At 35.2% G+C, this 24175-nt stretch overlaps 3 protein-coding genes across 3 annotated transcripts; 2 read left to right on the top strand and 1 right to left on the bottom strand.

The window, feature by feature from the left end:
• Window positions 1–4460: 4460 nt before the first annotated feature.
• On the bottom strand, window positions 4461–9252 carry RH36 (RNA helicase 36). The gene is made up of 6 exons (XM_011018593.1): window positions 8422–9252; window positions 7786–8108; window positions 6908–7111; window positions 6746–6827; window positions 5731–5829; window positions 4461–5008 (listed from the first exon to the last, which is right to left on the bottom strand). The coding sequence occupies exons 1-6, from the start codon at window positions 9043–9045 to the stop codon at window positions 4850–4852; spliced, it is 1491 nt and encodes a 496-aa protein (XP_011016895.1). The 5' UTR covers window positions 9046–9252; the 3' UTR covers window positions 4461–4849.
• Window positions 9253–12803: 3551 nt separating this feature from the next.
• LOC105119970 (phosphoglycerate kinase, chloroplastic) lies at window positions 12804–16265 on the top strand. Its single transcript, XM_011018194.1, has 6 exons — window positions 12804–13460; window positions 14139–14216; window positions 14299–14559; window positions 14894–15211; window positions 15322–15480; window positions 15855–16265. The coding sequence occupies exons 1-6, from the start codon at window positions 13041–13043 to the stop codon at window positions 16062–16064; spliced, it is 1446 nt and encodes a 481-aa protein (XP_011016496.1). The 5' UTR covers window positions 12804–13040; the 3' UTR covers window positions 16065–16265.
• Window positions 16266–18078: 1813 nt separating this feature from the next.
• On the top strand, window positions 18079–22075 carry LOC105120069 (phosphoglycerate kinase, cytosolic). The gene is made up of 6 exons (XM_011018286.1): window positions 18079–18340; window positions 18451–18661; window positions 20231–20569; window positions 20790–21107; window positions 21315–21473; window positions 21553–22075. Exons 2-6 carry the CDS (start codon window positions 18467–18469, stop codon window positions 21745–21747), a joined length of 1206 nt encoding a protein of 401 aa, XP_011016588.1. The 5' UTR covers window positions 18079–18340; window positions 18451–18466; the 3' UTR covers window positions 21748–22075.
• The last annotated feature ends 2100 nt before the right edge of the window (window positions 22076–24175 follow it).

Genomic DNA, 24175 nt, shown 5'->3' with positions numbered 1-24175 from the left:
AATAAGAATAATTAAGTATGAGCATAGCTCTCATGAAAGTATTTTACATTTCAACACAATATTTTATTTATAAAAAAATATCCCTTTAATGTAAACGTGTAACTTGAATTTTCAATATATTTATTAAATAATAAATTTTTCATAGTAAATTCTGATGGAACTGATATATCAGCCCTAAAATAAAAAATTTATTTATCTATCTATCTTCATAAACGAAGTCCATTAACAAGTGAATTGGTGAGATTTAATTAGTCCAATGGACAAAACCCAACATGAAAATTCTTCATAGCATGGCAAAGAAAGGAGAGAGAAATCAGAGAAAAAATTTCCAACAAAAAAAACCTTGAACGGGGATTTTGTACAATATTGTTATTATTAATTATTTTTATTCTGACTAAATGAAATATCATATTATGAATTTTATTTAAAATATATATCGCATATTTTCCTGTTAAATACGAAACAAGAAAAATATACTTTGGATTCTATCAGTCGATCACGATATTTTCCTTTTGTTCATGTTTTTTCCTTTCTTGGTGCCGCAATAATATTATCACATGGCGGGGACCGTGTGACAGTGACCTGGTTTTCCATTTGCTTGCTGAAAAATGCGCCAGTCTCTTTCCTTTGCAAGAGAATGGCGGGGACGGTGTGACAGTGACCTGGTTTTCCATTGGAAATGCTATAATAAGGAGATAAATTAATAAAAAAGTTTTTTAAATAGTATAACTATAGTTTTTATTTATTTATGTGTATTCTGTAAAAAGTAATTTAGAAGATACAATTATATGTTAATATATTTTATATTAAATTAATTTTAATATAACTATACAATGTTGGCAAACAAATATAAAAACAAATGAAAAAAAATATTGGCCAACAAAGAAAGCTATTTTCATTTATTTTTATTTTTTTACATAAAAATATAAAAATAACATTTTATATCTTGAATAACTATTTTAGCTATTTATTTGATTGACCGGTTAGAGTGTTTAACAGCAAATATAAAAGCTAAAAGTATAATTTTTTTATTTTATTTAATGTTTTAGTTGTTTCATCAGAAATACTTTAACCTGGTTATATTTGAAATTGAATGTAAAGTTGTTTTTAAAAGTATTTTTTATTTTGAAATATATTAATTATTTTAAAAATTTATTTTTAATACAAAAAAATATAAAAAATATATTAATTTAAATTTATAAAAATTAAATACAATCTCAAACACCCTCTTTCCCCTTTCTGAAGAAATGAATTGCTAGACTATAAGTTCTAAGTTACTCGCGCCTCGCGGGCAGTCCGTCCAGTCATCTCGTCGTGGGCCTGATAGCCTAGAACACAGATATTGAGTACAGACAAGGTTAGAAGTTGCTTCGCCATTTTTGATAAGGCGTGTCATCTGATTTTTAAAATCATGGTGATTTTATTAGATTTAATGCAAGCTCAGTTGCCATTTCACTTAAAAATGTGGTGTGATTTTCAAACTCTGATGCAGTCGATTTTTTGTTCACTGGTGTAGAAGCCGAGCGACTAGAAGCTTTACAAGCTTTATATATTGATTTCAGACCAGAAGAGGCCGAGCTGCATGGGAATTTGCGCTGGGGTCAATATTAATCAACTGACAGTTTGTGATCGGTGACGGCGAAGGGGTCGAAAACAAACAAACGGAGAAAAAAGGAGGTGAGCTTCGCCTGGGTGACCACCGGGAAAGGGAAGACAAACGCGTGATCGAGGGTGCAAGATGATGGAGGAGGTAATGAAAACGAGCAATGGTCTCAGCACTTGACTCCCTTTGCTAGGTCATGCTAATAAATTTATTAAAAAACACACGAAAAATCATATGCATGCTAGGAAAATAAAAATAATTGACAAATGAACAATAAAACACTGGACAGTATTAAAAGTAACTGACATGAAAATAAAAAATAATATTGAGCGATATCAAAAGCAGAAGACATGAGAAATAATTGGAATAGAACCCTAAAAATATGAGCGATCTAAGGTAAAAGAGCTTCTTGCAAAGACTTGCATTTAATTTAATTCTTTTTTATTATTATTGGGTCGTGGGATTCCATTGATAGCTGCAGTGTTGCTTGAGGAACTGTAAGAAGAATCGCATATTTTATTATACAGTCTAATGATTTTGAAGAAAGTAACTAACAGGGAGAGGATTTTTTTTAACTATTTACCCAATTTCAAGAGAGATGGTTATCCTCTCCTTTTTCTACAGCCCTCCTCGGAATTGGTTTTATTCGAATTATTTTTTCCTCCATTTTGTTATTAACACTGCCTAGTGTTCTTTAATTAATTATTTTGATTTTTTTATATGCACCTGATTTTCACGTGTTTTTAATTGGTTTATTAACAAAAATTGATAGAGAGGTATCGATTCAGGTGTACGATGTTTTTATTGAAACAAAAAAAATATTCTTCACAGGTCTTGGAATGGATAGGCGTAATCCCATATAAAATATAGTATTGGGGTGTTCAGTTGGGTGGTGTAACCAAGTTTCACAAAAAAATTGATTTGTTTAAGTTATTTTTATATTATTTTAATGTATTGATGTTTAAAATACTTTTTTAAAATAAAAGGTATATTTTTTTGTATTTTCAAAAAAAAAACTTGTTTAAAAAGTAATTTTACAGATATGTTACATGAAATTATGTAATGATATAAATTAACACACTGTAACGGAGATTTGTTTTTTTAAAAAAATAGTTGGGAATAATTCTTTTGGAAATGATGATAAAACTACAAATGTTTATTGATATATCAACACTTATTGTTTTTTTTTTGTTTATTTAAAATTATTTTTTAAAAAGTTAATAATGAAAAGGTTAAGACGCTTATCTCAATTAAATGTCGAGCTTGGATATTTATAAGTTTGATGAGTTATATTTAAGTATCTTTGATAAATTATAAATATTTTATTGTAATAGGATAGACTAACCTTTTACTCGAAAGGAAAAGAAGCATTATCGCCTATAGAAAAAAGAAAACAAAGATGAGCATTGAGAGGTTCAATTTTTCTCTCTTTAGTTATAAGGACTGGTCCATCTAGAAAGATTTTTTTTATAAATAAATATAATCAAGTTATCTATAAAACCAATACTAATTTAATAATTAGAGAGTTTTTAAATAAATAAAAAGGAATCTTTTGCAATACAACGATAATGCTCTATTTGTTCTCTTACTATGAAATGAGGAGTCAAATTTCTAGAATAAAAAAATCAATGATTTCATCTCAAAACCAGATCTGACCTTCAATTTACAATAAAAAAAACTATAGAAAATTAAAAACAAAACAAGCTAATAAAAACTAGAAATAAAGCAATAATAAAAGCAATAAATAACATCAAAAGGAAGAATTAAGTAAACAATAAATTATATGCCAAACATAGTGTTAATCTACTTTGATTCTAAAATCAGCTGTCCGATAATAATGAGAGCACGAGGACACATGAGACCAAATACATTTATATATAAGCACGTGCCCCATGCCACAGATGGAGATCCCAGATCCATGATATATTCTGGTACACGTGCCCCGTGTCGCATAAAGTCGCATCTTGGGCCTTTTGAGTTTTCAGAGATGGAGATCCAAGATCCATGATGCATGGATGGATTGATTCATCTCTTTTCTTTCTTTATTTGTAAGGGGAACGATTTCGATGGCAACCATAATTACAAAATAAAGTCAAGCAGTTGTCATTTTTTAAAATAATAATATTTTTTATTTTTTTAAAATGATTTTTAACATCAACAAATCAAAAACTATTCTTGTTTTTTTCCATTTAAAAAAAACCTGCTCATAAATATAGCTTTTATCGAAGAGATTAATGGTTAATTTTGCTACTTATTCATGGTGGATGAGATGAACTTTTAATCCAAAGGTTAACGAGTAGCATGCTTACGAACGAGCTCTACAAGATGCAGGTATATATGCTCGCCTTCCACTCTCGCAAAAAGCTCACATCCATCCATTTTAATGCCTCCCTTATTTAGTGCTTGGAAATATAATTATATTTAATAATTTTTATTTTAAAATATATTAAAATAATATTTTTAATTTTTTAAAAATTATTTTTAATATTAACACATCAAAATAATATAAAAATATAAAAAAATAAAATAAATTTAATTTTTTTTCAAAAAATTATTGTAATACACAAACAAAAAGCACCGCTAAGAGTGGTGAGGAGGACCGCCGACGAGTACTTAGACCCCATATAGTATTACATCATAACCACGTGTTTTTTTTAAATTTTTTTTAGTATTATTAAATTATTTTGATGTGTTAATATAAAAAATAAAAAATTATTTTGATATATTTTTAAATAAAATAAAACTTCAAAAAAACTACCAATATCACAGTTAGAAACACTTAATTAAAGTCAAGATGCAGAACCTCCCCCTTCTAACGTGAAACTAATTATGAGCATCACAAACAAGAGCTGAGCTATGATGTCGTAACCAAGGAGGGTCAGATGAAATTTCAGTAGAAAGCAACTGATTTGGATGGATTCTGATACAAGAAAGATATAATTAATATTTAGCAGTTTACAGAAGAGTGAATACAAATATATAAATAGACTCGATCAAAATAGCCAGACACATGGATGCCTAGTCATTTACGGAGGCGTGCATTGACACACACAAAAATTTATCTAAGGGATACTACTCCTAGTCCTGGTCATAGTTTCCATGAGCTCAAAACATGCAAAGAAAAGAATCTCTCACCTATAATAAAATTGAAGAAATGTTCTAGAGGAAGGCAGCCTTGACTTCACAACAGAGATGCTGCTCGCAAAATGCAGCGGGATTAGAAGGGGCACAACACTTAAACCACCATCAGCTCAACATCTCCTTACTTTTCCTCTTTCTCTTTTTATTCTTCAACAATCCCTTCTCTGCTAGGGATTTCTGTTTCAGTTTTTTCCGTTCTTTTACCAGCTCATCAAAGCCATCATCCATCATCTTCATTTTTGCGACACGTCTAGCCTTGTAAACCTGCAAATTAATATAAAGATACTTAAGCAAACTGGAAGACTGCCGTTTAATGATTCTCATCAGGCTTCAAAGAAAAAAAACCAATCAGATTTTTCTTTCTGCTCATTTTTTTCTCCTTTTTTCCCCAGATGAAAGAAAAAGAAAAGGTCTTTAGTCATTAAGCTTTATTTAGAATACTTGTAGACCACCATTCAGCCAGCAAGGTGACTGTAGAATATCTTGTAAACCGTAAAAAAAATAACAGGGTTCAATGATTTAAGAATAGTCAAGGTGAAATGAATCACTGCAAGACCAACCAAATGCATATGACTATGTTTGTATAACTACTCACTAACCTATACAAGCATTGGCATATGAATATACTGAGGTAGTGGAGTTGGAATGGTAAAATCTAATTGCATGTCATTCCTATAACTTCCTTGCTGCAGAAATATATCTAGGCGTCAGGCAAAATCAAATGGCTTGAAAAAAGACTTTCTAGTGGAGAATGGCTGGATACATTTGATAGTGATTGGCCATCACATTGACAAGAAAAGCAAGTAGTTTCATCCAGAATGTAACAGCATACATATAGACTTTGAACTAAATGAGATTCCCACAAAAATTTGGAAGAAAGCCCAGCACTAATAGGGATATGAATGTCTCTTCAAACAAAGTAGCTGAACACCCTGCATATACTATTTCATCGTAATATCAGTTACTCAGTTAAAAAGAGATCTAACCTTTGTAATATCGGAAAGGACCTCATTCTCTTTATACTTGAATTTTTCGAACTGTTTTCCGACTTCAGCTTCTATAGCTTTCATGAGGTTTCCATCATGCTGCCAATCAAATGTAACAAAGTTGAGTAAAACTACATTCAAAGTACAGCACATTCCATAGACCTAAAGGTTCTACTCTAGCAGAGAATTGCAAAATGCTATTTATAGATCATCCTGTAACAAATACACACAAGCACAGACATGGGAGACCAGAGTACACGTACTCACACTCATGAAATGTCCAATTCAATTACTATACAGCACTAATGTATCACAGCCTTCAGAGTCAATGTCCACATAAACAGCAGACATATATTATGGTGGAAAAAGCTACAGAAACTACAGCTTCCTTTTGTGCAAACAACTTGTGCACTACAAAGAATCATGCCAAAGAGGCACCGTTGAGAGCCTTTGACAAGTAAAACAATCCTTAACCATGTAAGCTGGTGATATAACCCATTGCATGTGTTGCAAAATGCACAAACTCTAAAACTGCATCCAAATGTTAACTTCAAAAAATCTAATATCAATTAGACAGGCATGAAAAAGAATGTCTACCAGTATTATTTTTCTCACTTCTCATTTTCTAGAACAAAAGGCAAATTAAGCATCTTCAGTAAATGGCTACCTTGATGCTCTTTGGACAAGCAAGGACTAAAAAACAAAAAAAAACATCGGGCACACTTTCTCTTAAACATATACTAAGGTGTAGTCAGAACATAGGGAGACCCATGGACCTATGATTTGACATTAATCATGAAAAATTAGCATGCACATTTAGGAACACTAATAACTTTCCACCCCAGATAATGTTCCCAGACATAGGGATACCCATAAAACTAGCCATTCAGAACATAATTGGAAGAATATTTAACTGTTGGAAAATTACAAGCATAGCTGCAGGGTTATGATGGCGCTCTAAAGAGAATATAAAATCTACAGGTACAAAAATATATTACAGCCTTCCACTATTTACCTGAGCAACTAAACTCACAGCCAGCCCTTCCCTGCCTGCTCTTGCAGTACGCCCTACACGATGAACATAATCTGTAGGATCCCTGCAATATCAGGCTGATAATTTAAGCACAATTTTTTAAAGATAAGTTAACAAAGAATAAAGATCTTTGAGAAGTATAACCTTGGAAGATCATAATTGATAACAAGATCAACAGTAGGAATGTCCAAACCACGACTAGCAAGATCGGTAGCAATTAATATAGAAGCTTGTCCCGATTTGAACCGATGTAATGAAGCAAGTCTAGATGACTGGGATTCAAGTGAGTACAATGTTGCAGGTTCATGATCAAGCTCTTTCAGTAATGAACTCAAAAGGCGACAAGTGCTGCATTTACATTACAAAGACAAGGGCATTAATGAGTGGGTTTTCCAGATCTCAAAATTGAGAAGTTTGCAAGAACATTTTATTCCAAAATGAATCTAATTTACACAGAACCCACAGGGAGACAAAGGAAGATTGACTACTATGAAGAAGACTCAGGCAAGGACACACAGCTCACAGAATGTAGCATGAACCAGACATAATTTCCAGCGGTCATCTTGAAAGAGAAGTTGATGCAACTTATGAAACTATGCTTCCTAAAGGAAGTAGTAATCCCCCGACTGATTTTTGCCATCGAACAACTGATGTAACACACCTTAATGGTATAGGCACTTCCCTCTTCTGCCACAAGATTATCTAGGACAGATGGCACCTTTCCATTACAAGCACAATTCCAAACGAGTCCCTAGGTAACCAATAAAATTCTTCTGGAAAAAGTAATACCATCATATTCAATATCTTTAAGTCACAAGAGAAAGATTAGCCAGGGGCAAAACACGTGCCATGGAAAATCGCAACCCAGAGACGTCACCAGGTATGTCATCTGACAAGTAAGCCACTGATGGCATGATTATTACCACAAGAAAGAAGCTAATATCGCAAACACAACAAAAACAGCAGGTAAAATAGAATATCAGGGAGCAGACAGAAGAAATTTGCATCGAAGCAATTTATACCTGCAGGCAGAGACAAATATTATGGCAGATCGAATTCCCATTTCTTCCATTTTGGACAAAATGTAAACAAGATAAACCTCCTTCACATTCTTGGGCATCTGAATATACTGCTGGTTAAGAGTGTCAACCGTCTTGAAACCCTCATATTCCTCATAAAAGTAAGCCTTATTTTCAGAAAGCTCAAGCAACGTTTGCAATTCACCTGTCATTGTGGCAGAAAAAAGCAAAGTTTGCCTACTTTTCGGCAAGCAATTGAACACCACTCTTAATTCCTCTTGAAATCCAACATCAATCAACCTATCAGCTTCATCCAAAACTAGAAACTGAAACAAAATAAAACAAAAAATATACAAGCACGCACTTTTATCAAACAAAGGAAGCATACAATGAGCAAAACAGAAATAAATAAAGCTGCATCTTTAAACTTTAAAGAGCGAGATAAAAAGCAAAATCTATCTCCACATCCTTAATGAACACAAAACACTACTCACAGTTAACAAATTGTATCAAACACTAATCTCAGCTAAAAGGACTAAAACAACCAATTAAAATATTTATTTCTAGAATTATACAAAAAGAAAGAAAAAAAACCACAATCAAGAAGGTTCTTTTTTATTTGCTTATTTATTTATTTACCTTGGTTCGAGAGAAAACAGGAGAAATATCAGGATTCTCCAACAGAACCTTAATTCTTCCCGGCGTAGCAATAACAACATGGGGTCTCCCCATCAAGGTTTTAGCTTGACTCAACAAATCCATACCCCCAACAACAACAGCACACCTCAAATGCAGACAAGAACCGAAAGCACGAAACTGCTCTGCCAATTGGTAAGCCAATTCTCTGGTTGGTGTTATCACAAGAGCAAAAACCCCAAATGGGTCCTCAGCTAAGCGGTGGAGGACCGGCAAAGCAAAAGCTGCCGTCTTGCCGCTTCCAGTTTGGGCCAGGCCTAAAACATCCCGGCCTGAGAGGATTTTGGGGATGCAGTGGGATTGCACTTGAGTTGGGTGCTTCATACCAAGTTCTTTGCAGGTTTGAAGTGCCCATTCGGCGAGGCCAAGGTCAGAAAACAAAGTGGTTTTGGCGGCGGCGGAGTCGGGGTTACTAGGGTTTGAGGAGGCTTCTTTTTCGAGTTTGGGGATTTCAGGGCTTGCATCAGGGTTTTGGGTTTTCTGGAGTTTGGGGCGTTTAGGGGTTTTAGAGAAGAGTGGGAAGTTGCTGTCAACTACATGTGTTTTTTCTTGTTGCTGCTCCTCCATCTTGGCTCTTGTCTTTGAGAGGGGGCTGTTTCTTACAGCAAGCTGTTAATGATTAGAATGCACCCACCAGGGTTAACAACCAGCTTCAGCTTCTTTTTTTACTGGTCCTCCAAATATAACCGCCTCGTTTTGCAACCCTGATTTTCTTCCCCGGTAAACGGCAACGAAACAGTCCTTCCCTTCTTTTCCAAGAGGACGAATAGGAATAATATATGTAATAATATATATATAATTACAATAGAAAAAGAAAAGATTTTCTATTTAGTGTGCGTTAGGTAATGGGATATAAAATATTTTTTAATTAAAAATATATCAAAATATTTTTTTAATTTTAAATATGATTTTCATGGTTTTTTTTTAATTTTTTTTAAAACATTTTAAAAGTAAATTCAACCACATAAACAAATATTCTTATATACATACATACATATGTATATTTTTTTTTTGCTTGCTTCCCTGTATACAAAACTGGCGTGTAAAATAGGGTTCGGACGTTAGAATCTGCACACAGCTTGACAATCTTTCTGCACACAGCTTGACAATCTTCATAACCGATACAACAAAACATAGATTGACCATTTAAATTCAGTGCAAAGGCGAAGAGGAATATAGATTTGTTTCGTCAAAGATGAATTGTACGTAACAAAACATACATTCAAGAAAAACGCAATTTAGAAGAAACCGACGAGGAATTGGATGTGAATGATCAGTGACACTGTCACTGGATGCATAACTATACAATATTGTTCAGCTATGGCAATACACTAAAGTAAAATTCTAGACAGAGAACAAAAAAATATGCATCTGTGTTTGGGTCACGCTGATGAAACCATTGGGCTGATTGCCATCTCTCTAGCGATCTGGAAAGAAAACATTTTGTCGAAGGACAGCCACCAAAATGCCTACCCTAAACTATAAACAATACCTAAATCTTTATCAAAGAGACTTCAGCAATTTCTAATTGCTACCTTATTCCTCTTGTTACTTTTTAGTAATCAAATGGGAATGCTGGGCAGACGATTAGGCCCACTCCATGGACATGCCCAGACGATATGTTATACTCAAATTACCGCATTTACCTTTGTTATTTTTTCAAGATCATCACCTCCTCCATCAGTAACGTCCTCATCATGCACAAGACGTTCAGCACAACGTCCACCATGAGCTAGCACCATTTGCATCTGCAGTTGAGTAGCAGCAATCACAAATCCAGCTTGCAAAGAGAAATTTCACCTTGCCTCCAGGCAGGAGCTGAGAAAATGCATGCCAATCAAAGGAAGGAAACAAGTGAGCTAATACTGTAATACCAGCTTCATGTAAATCCAGGAGTCTCTTCTTTCCAAACGATACCTAGCAAGTAAGAATATCAATATGATGGTTAAATAGTTTTAAACAGAATTATAAACTCCTTGTCACTTCACAAGGATGAATAACGACAGACATGTGTCTTGTTCACATTTCTGTTGTTCTTCCTCTGTAAGAAGTACACCCATGCCCTCAAGTAATTGTTTATCTAACACATCAACTTTCTGATAGATCTTGGAATGCTCTATCCTTACCTGCAATAAATGATTAGACATAATGTTCCACATTTCTGGATAATTCAGTGAACCTTCCAACAGTTCAAATTGTATGACTTTATGAAATACGGGATCCACTAAGTTAAGATTTCAACTGAACAGAAGCATTCAAAACCAGGCTAACTACAAGAATTAGCAATGGACCTAGTGACGCTCCTTCCTCTCTCATGTGGGAACCATTATCTCGTGTTCTCATCAGCCACATTCCATTTTCTTCGTATAGAACCCCAAAGAAAAGGAGAGGGGTAGATATATGCTCCATCTATGGCAATAAAGTGTTCAGAAATAAAGATGTCCGAATAGATATCATAAATATAAATGGGAGGTAGAGATATGACAGTAGTCTCTACACATGCCACGTGCTGAAAAAGATTATAAAACCTTTGCGCCATTGGTTGACCAGGGAATGTTTCCACCGGTACCTGTATCTTTCGTGACAAATTCAGAAACTTACAGGCATGATCGCAGCTTCGTTGACCGGGTTCCGAATATCTGCTCCAGAGAAGCCAACGGCACGGAGCACAAGCTGCCGAGTCAAAGGCATGGACACAAAAGATAAGCTAAAAATGAAATGAACGGTATTGAAAAAGGAAAACCTCTAATGTAAAGGACTCACATTATCCCGCTGCTCACCCTATTAGCGTGGGTTTTTTAGTATGGCATCACAGGACCGAGAGCACCATTCAGAGCAATTAAGGGTGTGTTTTGCACGGCGTTTGCTTAAGTTTTATATATTTTTTTGTTTTATTTAAAATATAATTTTTTTATATTTTGCATTATTTTGATATATTAATATTAAAAATAATTTTTAAAAAATAAAATAATTTTATTTAATAAATATATTTTAAATCATCACTCTGCCACAATCCTCAACATATTCTGAAAATAACACGATATGACAGGACGGGAGGCGGATAGATATTCACGGGAAAAAGAGAGAGTTCCAAATGGGCTTTTGATCGATTACATAGAAAAGTCTTAGCCTCGGGAGCCCTGGATGACAGATCCAGTAAAAAGCCCAATCCAGAAGTAAACTTAGATTTTTAAGGATGGCCCATGGCTAACGTTGCTAGGGAAAACTCAAATGCACACCCCTTGCATTGACGTCGCCTGTTTATGTGATTTGGGCCATGATAACTTTTATTTGCTGCTGTTTGCAAAAACGTTTGGTTAAAATTATATTTTTTAAATTTTAATTTTAAATTCTTTTTAAATTTTAATTTTTTTTTGATGTGCTGATCTTAAAAATAATTTTTAAAAAATAAAAAAAATATTATTTTAATATATTCCTAAATAAAAAACACTTTAAACCACAACTATAACTATAATTTCAAATAAAAAACCATTTCTCAGCTCCTAACTTTAAAAGGTAATCAATTAGCCAAATTACTCTTCAGTTTACTAGAATTTTGATATACATGGTCTTAAATGTGTTGCTGGAGTGTTTGATTGAAATTTAAAGTTCTTACATATATATATATATATATATATTGTTTTAATATGAAGTACATGTCCTGTTAATTTTATATAAGGTATTAGATATACGAATTATATGTGTTCATTTGATTATTATAAGTGTAAATATACAATATGCATTTATTTTAGAATCCATTCAGTGCTAAAACTCGCAATATCTAAATCTAAAAATGTTAATATCTGGACCTTGTTCAAACAATTATACATTCCATCCTGTTTTAACTCAGATGCAACAATTAATTACAATTATATTTCATGCACACCCTTTGGCAACAAGGCGGCTAAACACCTTTTCAAAATAAAAAAAAATTAAATTTTTTTGTTTAAGATTATATACATATATATATATATATATTTTGAAATTATTTTATTATATTAATGTCAAAAATAAATTTTTTTTAAAAAAATATTATTAAAAAAATAATTTAAAAAACAACCACCAAACAACACACTTTCCATAAAAATCTATAATCAAAATGGGTACTCCTGTTTAAAAAGATAACTTTCGAAATAATTGAAAGTATCCAGCCAACCCCATGCGTGTCCAAGGCAATCGAACCTAAGCCCTTTTTAGGAGGAGGACGAGTCATGGCGGCTGAACTAGTTAACGAACCCGAACCCTCTCGGCACCGTTGTTGGTTGGTACTTGTAGCAGTAGAAGGCTGCACCGTACAGCAAGTTACAATCTAAAAAGCATCGAGCATCGACAACCTCAATTAAACGATAAGAGAAAATCCAAAAACCAACACGCACCGCCCATTCTTTCCCTCCTTCGTTCTTCCCGTCCACAGCTTCCCCGTTATTTTCATCCCTCACTCTCACTCCAAAAGATCAGAGATAGAGTGCCTCATTTTCACATCCATATAACCCCTCATTCCCTTCTCTTTTCCTTTTAGTCCACACAACTTCTCTCACAAAACAGCCCACAAACACCGCTAAATGGCCTCTGCCACAGCACCAACAACTCTCTCCCTCCTCAAAGCAGCCGCCGCCTCCACCTCCACTTCTGCCCGTGCCTCCCTTCTACCAGTCTCCACCTCTGGCCTCCGCACAACCAGCCTCCGTGGTCTTGGTTTCTCTGCTGCAGACCCATTGTTTAGTTCTCATGTGGTGTCCAAAATCCGATCTTTTAAGTCAAATGGTAGAGCACCAAGAGCTGTGGTGTCTATGGCAAAGAAGAGTGTGGGTGACTTGACTGCTGCTGACTTGAAAGGGAAGAAAGTGTTTGTTAGAGCTGATTTGAATGTGCCTCTTGACGAGAATCAGAAAATTACTGATGATACTAGAATTAGAGCCGCTGTTCCTACTATTAAATATTTGATTTCAAATGGGGCCAAAGTTATTCTTTCTAGTCATTTGGTACGTGTGATCTTGTTCAATTTCATTTTTTGAATTTGGGTTTTGTAGCATTTCTGTTTTGTGCGTTTCATTGATTCTGATGGTTTTGTTGACTCTGAATTTCTTGGTTCCTGCGTTGATCTTTGATGTCATGCGAATAGAATCATAGCATTGACTTTTAGTTGCACAATACTCTGAAAATCACTCTTTATTTTCTATATATATATATTTGGTGCTGGTTTATTGGAATCACACTTGCGTGCTAATGGGTCCGAAATTCAGGTAGTAATTTAGGAAATGCAAAGTTCTTCTGTTGCTTTTGAGAGAGTTAGAGAAATTGGCAGCAGGTTTGCAATTGTTAATTGCCCACTGATAGAATGTTAAGAAGGGATTGAATGTTATAGCTTGTCTTCTTCAGGTTATCGAACGATATTATGCTCTGAGAACTGCTTCAGTAAAGAATTATTTTTTACTGCTGGATTTGGTGTAGAAGCTAGTTCTTATATTGGTAAATTTAGCTAGTGTGTGTTTTTTTATAATGATAACAATTGTTTGCAGAAATATCTCAATAACATTTAAGTTTGCGGATTTATTTCTGGTCATAATAGGTTATCCGTGAAAATAATTTGGGTTCGTAATCTCTGCATAATGTTAGTGGTTTGCCCATATGAGCTGAAGTGTTGTTTGATTGTTTTTCAGGGACGACCAAAAGGTGTAACTCCAAAATTCAGCTTGGCACCTCTTGTTCCCCGTTTATCTGAACTCCTTGGAATTCAGGTACAAGTTGTTCATGGAAGTATAGAAATAGAAAATGCCCGTGTTTGCTGGACAATATGGCTAATATATACTACCTGAGCAGGTTGTGAAAGCTGATGATTGCATTGGTCCAGAGGTAGAAAAGTTGGTTGCTTCACTTCCCGAGGGCAGTGTTCTTCTTCTTGAAAATGTCAGGTTTTACAAGGAAGAAGAGAAGAACGAACCTGAATTCGCAAAGAAGCTTGCTTCCATGGCAGATCTTTATGTAAATGATGCATTTGGAACTGCTCATAGAGCACACGCCTCAACTGAGGGAGTCACGAAATTCTTGAAACCATCTGTTGCTGGTTTCCTCTTGCAGAAGGTTGGTTTATAAGTTATATGACTGTGTGAGATATTATACCCTAATATTTTGAATGAAATAAAAAAGTTTTACCTATCTCTCTATAAGACTATGACTCAGAGGTTGTTTTATCAAGACCTTCATCTAAACTGCCTTTAGGTGTCGTATGTAGACTGAATGATTGGCTGTGTTATTTCGCCTTATTGTGCTGTTGTCGTTGTTCATTTTACGCTTTGAGCACATTCACTCTTTAACTTTTTTCTCTCGCCAATTGTCAATGTTGCTGACTATCTTGTGTCTCTTTTTTAATCTTCGGTTCTTATTGTAATTCTGTTTCTCTCTACCTTGTTTTTAGGAGCTGGACTACCTTGTTGGGGCAGTTTCAACCCCAAAGAGGCCATTTGCTGCCATTGTGGGTGGTTCTAAGGTCTCATCCAAGATTGGAGTCATTGAGTCACTCCTGGAGAAGTGTGATATCCTCCTTTTGGGTGGAGGCATGATTTTCACATTTTACAAGGCTCAAGGCCTCCCAGTAGGTTCATCCTTGGTCGAGGAAGATAAGCTTGGTTTGGCAACATCGCTCCTTGAGAAAGCCAAGGCAAAAGGAGTGTCTCTTTTGCTACCTAGTGATGTGGTAATTGCAGACAAGTTTGCTCCTGATGCAAATAGCAAGGTTTGTGGTCTAAGCTCTCACAAGAAAGTTCCCTAAAACCCGTTCTTACTCTGACATTTTTTATGCTCTCTGTGACTGAACCAATTCGAGTGCTGTTCTGTTCACTGCAGACTGTGCCAGCATCGGCCATCCCAGATGGTTGGATGGGACTGGATATAGGACCAGAATCTGTGAAAACATTCAGCGAGGCTTTGGGAACCACCCAAACTGTCATCTGGAATGGACCCATGGGAGTGTTTGAGTTTGACAAGTTTGCGATTGGAACAGAGGTATGCAAGAACAGGGTGCTTAAATTTGTTTATTGGATTTTATCTATTCAAGCTTGGATGCTACTTTTGTTTCCACTCCCTCATAGGCACGCTATGATACCTCGTTGGAAGCTCACATGTATACAAATACCTGGGTAGTGTGATTAACTATGTCTATACCATTGCAAAATTCTCCAATAATCTACTCTTTCTATTACTTGGATCAACCGTACATGATAAAAAATGGTCCTGGTACTTGACTCAACTTTGTGAAGTGGCTTGCTAAACCCATTCCAACTTCATATATAACCTGCAGTTTATGCTTGCCCATCACATGGTTTTGGGTTTATTACCTTTGGTTAGATGGTGAACTAGAGTTGAACCTCTGCTTGCAGGCCATTGCAAAGAAGCTTGCTGAGCTTAGTGGCAAGGGAGTTACAACTATTATTGGAGGTGGAGATTCTGTTGCAGCTGTAGAAAAAGTAGGAGTTGCTGATGTCATGAGCCACATATCAACTGGTGGTGGTGCCAGCTTGGAGTTGTTGGAAGGGAAAGCGCTACCAGGTGTCCTTGCTCTTGACGAAGTCGAACGAGTTGCTGTGTAGGATAATTTGATTCCCCCCCAATCCCGTTCCCATTTCCATGTCCTTGCTTTTATTGTTACAAAAGGGAGATGCAATGTTGTAGAGAAGTACGAGTCATGCTGTACGTTGAGGTTGGTTAACAAGTGTGATCCAAGATTTTAAATAAATAGTTGGTTTTGATCGATCAATTCTCAGTAAATTGACATGATGTGGTTTGAGAAGTACTTTTGATGAATCTGGAAATGAAAATAAAAGAAAAAAGGCTTACTTAAGCTGTTGCCTTCCTGTATCTATGTGATTCAGTCCTAACTTTGCAAGATTAGCCAGCCATTGAAGGCAAAATTCCAGTCTCCTGTCTGGATTAGTCATTTTTGAAATTCACATGAAAGTATAGAGCAGATATGAGAGACTGGATAACCAATACAAGTTGTTGGGAAATGTGTATACGATATGATCGATCTACTCGGAATGCTACGGTATCTGTGCATAACAGGACTGAGTTGAGAAAGCTTCGTAGCTTCCTATTCTCGTTAAGAACATTGGTTCATTTCAGCTTTCTATATGATATGTTCTCTCAAGAGGTAGGAGTTCAAGTCAGCAGCTCCCCTTCTGTGATACAAATATAATGGAAATCAAACGATGTTGAGAGTGACGTGGGCAACAAAGTTCTTCACAGAATCTCCGGAAGTTTCAAGCCACTGAAATGAAAGGCTATGGCCGTTGTTTTTCTTCTCCGCTGACAGCTTTTTCTAAAGGTGAATTAGAAAACTGGTGCGCATCATGGGAAGGCATACCCGTTTCTTTTCTTAAATCAAGTCTCCCGTGGACTATCACCTGTCCCAAAATCCAACTCGTTCGTGGCTACCAAATTTTACGACTACAGAATCTTATGAAATATTTATTTTTTTAAGCTATTGGCCTTAAAAAAATGATTTTACAAAAGTAATTCAAAGTATAAATAATCGCAGCATGCTTCTTGTGATCATAAGCTTCACTATTTTTTATGTTAATTATTCAATTGTTATTAAACATCATTTTAACTTAATAATTTAAATTTTTAAATATAATTTATTTTATTTTTTAATACACTTCCTCAAATAAAAACTCTTTAAACTTAAAACTTTCATAATTTTATATTATTTTGTGTTTAATTTTTTATTAAATAAATAAAAATATTAAAATTCAAATTTATAATTATTTGGTCATCAAGATTTTGATATCATATTAAAGAATAATTTCAATTCAATAATTTAAATTATTAGATGAAATCACAAGATATAATTTATAATATTTTTTAAAAATAATGTATATTTAAATTTTCAATAATTTATTAAATAGATTTTTTTTTCTAAATAAATATAATATTAATTATTCATAATGCAAATAAAACTCGATAGGATAAAAGGCAGTTCTTTAAAAAGACTATAGCAAAGTTTGGTATTGGGGTCACTTTTGAAATTGCATTTGTATTGAGAAAAAAAGTTAAATATGTTTTTTAACTATTAAAATTATAAAAAGAATCAATTTAATATATTTTTCTAACAAAAGCATTTTCAATCACATTATTATTATGAAAATACAGCATAGATGCATGCTTATGTAAAAGCGTATTTAAAATAAAAAAGATATAAATTTGATGATTTTCCACTCGGATTTATTTCAAAACGTATTTTCAAATATAATTTAAATACATCATCAAAGCGTTCTATATATATATATATATATAATAAAAAAAATTAAAGAAACACCAAGAGCCGTCAACAGTAGTGCTGGGAGGAGAGCGCAGGACGACTTCCCTGGGCGATATGAAGACATGTAATAGCGGAGCATACTCCACGCTCTATCAAGAAAAAACATTAGTCTTACCTCAACAGAAAACACACTTACGAAAAAAAGTCGTAGCTAAAATGTTGCTCAATCTTTGAATTAATAGCTTGAAAAAGAAATGAAAAAAAGCTAGCAAATCAATGCTCATCACTTTTCTTCCCTAAATCAACTCATTTATTTTTCTAAAAAACTCATTTTTTAGCTATCAACAAAACAAATTCGAATCCAAAGCGTATATTCTCGCCTTACCCCATTTACGAACCAATTTGCTAGCCTAGAAACAGCAAAAACCGCCCCAGGTTTACCCAAATCCATTACCCCTACAACACATATTGGCCCAAAATTAAGTCCCATGTCCCACCTAATTTTCCACACTCTATAAAAACGCCTAGAAACAGTCACCACTCTCTCACCCTATTCTTTTCTTGATCTCACCTAAAGCCCCGGTCTTTGTTCTCCTGTCTCGCTTGGTAAGTAGAAGTTCCAATCTTTCCTATACACTACAATATCTTTTTCGCTGGTTTATGTTTGTTAACGTGTTTCTTGATCTGGGTTTTCATTTGTTTTGGGTTTTGTGCAGGATTTGGTTTTGAAAAATGGCTACCAAGAAGAGTGTTAGCAGTTTAAAGGAAGCAGATTTGAAGGGAAAAAGAGTTTTTGTAAGAGTAGATCTGAATGTTCCTTTGGATGATAACTTTAATATTACCGATGATACGAGGATCCGTGCTGCTGTCCCCACTATCAAGTACTTGATGGGTCATGGTGCCAGAGTTATTCTTTCCTCTCACTTGGTAAATACTCGATGACTCCCTGATTTCACAGTCTTAAAGATTTCATTTTTTATTCTGTTGTTTAGATCACTTATTTGGACTTTTGTGCATATTCATATGATGTTTAATTTGTAGCTGTATTGTGCTTTTTATGATATGTTTTTGCTTATTGTGATCTCTTTTTTGGTGGATTTTAGGCAAAACTAGATCTGCATGGATTGTTTATTTGCAGATTTATCTGGGCTTTACATTTTGTGATACGGCTTCTGTTTTCGTTTTGGTTTCTAATATTTTTGAATATTTATTTGCATGGAAGTGAATATGTCTTTTGTTCGACTTCCTGCCTCTGTTTTGAACGATAGATTATTATCGGAAAACGAGCTGTATTTAGTTTACTGGATTGAAATTTGGATTTTTTTAAAGTTCTCTTCAAACAATTATCTGCTGGCTTGTCAATTGTTTTCATGTGAATAAAACAAAGTTATTTCTTATATATATATATATATATATATTTATATATTTAAAGGAAATAAACTTTGTATATATAAACGCATTTATGGTCTCCAAGGCGGGGTCTCTTTTATTTTCTTCCCCAGGATGTTTGATCAGACAAAATCATCTTTTACCTTTCTGGATTAGCTTTCTTCTTTCTTTTTTCCTGGTTCTATGATCACATCTCTTCTACCTAAGATGATTACATGTTTGGCCCTTTATATTTCGAGCTAAAATTTATTTCCTCAATCTTTTCTTAGTGCTGTCCTTAGGTGAACAAGGAGAATGTAGCTATGATAACTGATTCCTCATGAATGTCTGTCTTATTATGGCTTTTTTTTTTATTATTATCTCAATGCTGGCAGTAATTAGGGCCCATTGGCTGTGGATGATTTTCTATCCACAGTTTGAGCTGCTTGATGTTCCCATATCTAAGGCTAAAAAAAACCATTACCAAAGTTTTTTTCCCCTCTGTAATCATGATTCTTTTCCATGTTTTTTTTTTATGACAATCCCAAATAATTTGAAGAAAGTGAACAAGCTCCAGATTTTTAATTACTATCGTTCCATCCCACAACTTTGTTTTCCCTTTGTTTCTTAATCTGGATGAGCTTGGGCCTTCAACTAACTTGGGATGTAAATACAACTTTTCTTCCATAGCGGGAACGTTATCAATTTCTGTCTTTTAATCATTGATATGCCTTTTTCTGCCATAAGCTTATCTCTTTCTATTTGTCTAGTTATAAACGATCCTTGTTCTGTACTTACATTCAACTATTCTGTTCCCTTGTACACTTTTTCTGTGTTGCCACGAGTTCTTATTGAACTTGTATATACAATCCCAATAGTGAACTGCTTTCATGAAATTGTTACAGTGATGCTCTAGAATCATGAAAATTTAATAATCTCAACAGTGAACTGCCTTCATGAAATTGTTACAGTGATGCTCTAGAATCATGAAAATTTCATAATCTCAATAGTGAACTGCTTTCATGATATTGCTAAAGTGATGCTAAAAAATGATGAGCATTTCACAACTTCATTTCTGTTTTTGGTGAATGTTCTCTCATATAATCCATTTCCAAATATGGTTTTCAGGGACGCCCAAAGGGTGTCACACCTAAATACAGCTTGAAGCCTCTTGTACCAAGGCTATCTGAACTTCTTGGTGTTGATGTTAAGATGGCAAATGATTGTATTGGAGTGGAGGTTGTGAAAATTGTGGCTGAGATTCCAGAAGGGGGTGTTTTGCTCCTTGAAAATGTAAGATTTTACAAGGAGGAAGAGAAGAATGACCCTGAATTTGCAAAGAAGCTCGCTTCTCTAGCAGAAATCTATGTGAATGATGCATTTGGCACTGCTCACAGAGCCCATGCTTCCACTGAGGGCGTGGCTAAATATTTGAAGCCTGCTGTTGCTGGTTTCCTTATGCAGAAGGTATGTTGTTGGTCTTTTTCCTTCTTTAAAATGCTCTTCCCCAAGGAATTTATATCTTGTGAACTTACACGTCTGATAAAAATTGAAAGAGAAACGCTCTATATAACAAAACTCTGTATTGTAGATTCAATTTTCTGTTTGATCCAATTTGACCTTTTAAATTCATGGCTGCATGCTTGGCCATCTTGGCATATATGACCTGTTGGGTGCTCTGTTTTAGGAACTCGATTATCTTGTTGGAGCTGTGGCAAATCCCAAGAAGCCATTTGCTGCAATTGTTGGCGGCTCAAAGGTATCTTCAAAGATTGGAGTTATCGAATCACTCTTGGAGAAGGTTGACCTCCTCTTCTTGGGTGGAGGAATGATCTTTACTTTCTACAAAGCACAAGGGCACTCAGTTGGGTCCTCCCTTGTTGAGGAAGACAAGCTTGATCTTGCAACTTCACTTATTGAGAAGGCCAAGGTTAAGGGGGTAAAACTGCTGCTGCCTGCTGATGTGGTTGTTGCTGACAAGTTTGCTCCAGATGCCAACAGCAAGGTCTTGTGTCATTGCCCTTTTAAATTATGTGCATTCCCTGGAAATAGTGCATGTAAAACCTGGGAGTTGCTCTTAGTTACTCGGAGCAATTTGGCCAGATTTTATGTTGGGTTACAAAAGAACATGCTTGGATGCACACATGCACATGAAATTGGAATGTGATATAGAACGATCTTGTTCAGAGTGTTTGGTGCAATTTTCTTGCAGGTGTTGCCAGCTTCTGAGATACCAGATGGTTGGATGGGTTTGGACATAGGACCTGATTCCATCAAGACATTCAGCGAGGCATTGGATACAACCAAGACCATTATTTGGAATGGACCGATGGGTGTCTTTGAGTTCGAGAAGTTTGCAGTGGGAACTGAGGTATCTCATATTAACTAGATACAAGGTTAAACCACTGGCATTGAAGCATTGTAATCGAGCATTATTTTTCCTGTTTCAGGCAATTGCCAGGAAGCTTGCTGAGCTCAGTGGCAAGGGAGTGACCACCATCATTGGAGGAGGTGACTCTGTCGCTGCTGTGGAGAAGGTTGGACTTGCTGACAAGATGAGCCACATCTCAACAGGAGGTGGTGCCAGCTTAGAGCTTCTAGAGGGCAAACCATTACCTGGAGTCCTGGCTCTTGATGATGCTTAAGCCGAAATTTTCCTCGTGTTCTTAAGAACATGCTTGGTAAATGTTTGGTATTGCAGTCAGAGTGGTCTAGATGAGTGCTGATCGTTGGAGGCCGTAGAGTGACCAAATAAATCTTCTTCCAAGTTTATTCAACCATGGAATGGTTTCGGATTCAGTGTATTTTTTTTTTATATATATTTTGATGATCCAATTATGCGAATTTGCTCTCAACGTGTCTATTCTCAGCCTGAAATTTCAATGCTGATTCCAATGTCGAATCAAACATGAAGCATGTTTTTATCGTAAATCTCATCCTGAAAATAACAAGAGAGAGCGAGGTTTTATGGCTCCTGTTGTTGTCCTTTCATGAAAAACTCGTAAAATCCTGATCTAGCACGGTCGAAATTAAATGTTCATTTAAAAGATAATAAAGAAATTTCAAAAAGATTTGACTATCATATTTGGGATTGCTTGTGATTTTGCCTCAAGGGGCAGGGGATTTCGGAACGGGGTAATTCATGTTGAAGGACAAGGTAAATTGCTGCGTGGAGTCTTTTATCTCTCACTTTCAAAACGAGGGTTTAATTTATTATTCAGTTATCAATTGCTGCTGTTCACTGGAAAGTTCATGTGGCTTGGTGTCAGGGTGGCCAAAATATGCATGGAGTCTGACTTAGCTAGTGCACTGACCAATCTTATATTCCTATGTGAACATACGAAAGTGAAAATAATTTGGAAATCAAATGTAATTTCTTCTATTTTTTCATAAAACATGGTACCACGACAGATTCCAAAATATGTTGCGGCTAAACCTAGAGTCATTTGCGAGTTCTTGTATTCTTTTTACAACTTGAGAATCTGTTGCTATGCCTAGTTTCCTCGAGTGTGCGCAATGAAAATAAGGAAGCCTCGCAGGTCGGTGAAGGTGAAGAAATCCCCACCAATTTTTGTTGAAGAGTTTGCTGGGATTACAAAGTCTGTGATGATATTTGGATCACTTGCTGTGACCAATGCAAAAAATGCCACAAAAAGAACTGCATTTAGCAAGGCTGAGGCCATGCTACTACTTGTATACATTTCCTTCCAACAAATTGAATATGTAATGGAATGGATGATTTGTGCTTTCTGTGCTGATTAGCACCACTGAATCAGGTACTTATAGTTGTGCCCTTAATCGTTGTTTGTCATGCATGAACATTGTTCATTGCAGCCTTGATGGCTAACTGTGATTGATGAAGTTTTCAAGGTTGGTTTCCTTTACTTAAAAGTTTATCTCCTATGGGAACTAAGGCAACAAGGCAGCTTAAGCGTGCAATTACAAGATTTTAAGTGTATAAGCATAGAATTGAAGTGAACAAGGACATTGTAGTTTCCAACAGTACCAGCTGTCTCCCAGGCCTTCGCATTATAGTTTTTAGTCCTGCGTTTGTCTTCCCTTAGTTTGCCATTCCTAAAAAATTACTGTAACAATATAGCCATCTGAGTCATACTTGTCCACTTAGAATTATTCAATTACAACTCTGGACATTTAAGCACATCAACTGATCGACATTGGCAGTGATATGTTGAAGAACCATGCACGTCAGCCTCATAATATTAAATGCAATAATTGCAATTTAATGACAATAATGTCATCATTACTGATATTTTTGGGTTATCAACCTGGGCTGGATTACATTGCCAAAGAGGTTTTTTCTTTAATCAGGATCTTTGGAGTTTAAGGGCTACATTTAGATTATCTCATCAGAATTACATGAAATATGCATGCACTTTAAATTTTAAATATGAAGTTGAGATATATAATACTTAGGCCTTTTTTTTTTTTACTCAGGTCAAAATATAGCCACTTATCCATTTCCAAAATCAACAATCTAACCCCAATATAACAAAATCTATCTTGACGTGGCAAATTAAGGCTATCCAAGACTTTGTTTTTGTACTGATTTAGTGATTTTCAACTAAAATTCCAGGTAGAAGACACGTTTCAAACTCCCACGTCGCCACATCCATAGAAAACTTGGAAACCACAAGAAGTCTGAACTGGCACTTTCCACTTCTAGAGGGGCAAAAAAAACTGCAGAAATCTTTGGCAGGAGACAGCTACGATACCTTGAGGCACAAACGTCAACATCCAAATCGACGGGGCGGTTTCCACTTGCCGATAGGACCATAAAATCTTGCACCTCCATCTAGCAAATGTTACGTCCAGGAAGCCGTGTTCCATTTCACCAGAATTTCATGTCTGTTGTGTTATGAATTGTTTAATAACCGATAATACTTTTTTACAGAATTTGGAACAAAGCAATGCATGAAAGGAAATTATTACGAAGGATTGTATTCTTCTTTAAAGCTAAATTGCTTTTCAATTGGTGCAAATGATATCAATGCAAGTAGTCTTCCAGGATTAAAACTAGAGAGCAAAAGAACAAGAAGATAGAAACAGAGAGGG

Source organism: Populus euphratica, unplaced genomic scaffold, assembly GCF_000495115.2.
Source record: "Populus euphratica unplaced genomic scaffold, PopEup_1.0 scaffold1.1, whole genome shotgun sequence".
Taxonomy (NCBI): domain Eukaryota; kingdom Viridiplantae; phylum Streptophyta; class Magnoliopsida; order Malpighiales; family Salicaceae; genus Populus; species Populus euphratica.
Note: the sequence above shows the minus strand (reverse complement) of the source record. Positions and strands in the feature narration are given on the sequence as shown.

Coding starts and splice junctions, on each gene's coding strand:
- RH36 (XM_011018593.1), bottom strand. CDS start 9,045: ATGGAGGAGCAGCAACAAGAAAAAACACATGTAGTTGACAGCAACTTC. Junction 7,112..7,785: donor ATATTTGTCTCTGCCTGCAG/GTATAAATTGCT, acceptor ATGTAAATGCAG/CACTTGTCGCCTTTTGAGTT. Junction 5,830..6,745: donor CTGTGAGTTTAGTTGCTCAG/GTAAATAGTGGA, acceptor TTTGATTGGCAG/CATGATGGAAACCTCATGAA.
- LOC105119970 (XM_011018194.1), top strand. CDS start 13,041: ATGGCCTCTGCCACAGCACCAACAACTCTCTCCCTCCTCAAAGCAGCC. Junction 14,217..14,298: donor CTGAACTCCTTGGAATTCAG/GTACAAGTTGTT, acceptor CTACCTGAGCAG/GTTGTGAAAGCTGATGATTG. Junction 14,560..14,893: donor CTGGTTTCCTCTTGCAGAAG/GTTGGTTTATAA, acceptor CCTTGTTTTTAG/GAGCTGGACTACCTTGTTGG.
- LOC105120069 (XM_011018286.1), top strand. CDS start 18,467: ATGGCTACCAAGAAGAGTGTTAGCAGTTTAAAGGAAGCAGATTTGAAG. Junction 18,662..20,230: donor TTATTCTTTCCTCTCACTTG/GTAAATACTCGA, acceptor TATGGTTTTCAG/GGACGCCCAAAGGGTGTCAC. Junction 21,108..21,314: donor CTCCAGATGCCAACAGCAAG/GTCTTGTGTCAT, acceptor ATTTTCTTGCAG/GTGTTGCCAGCTTCTGAGAT.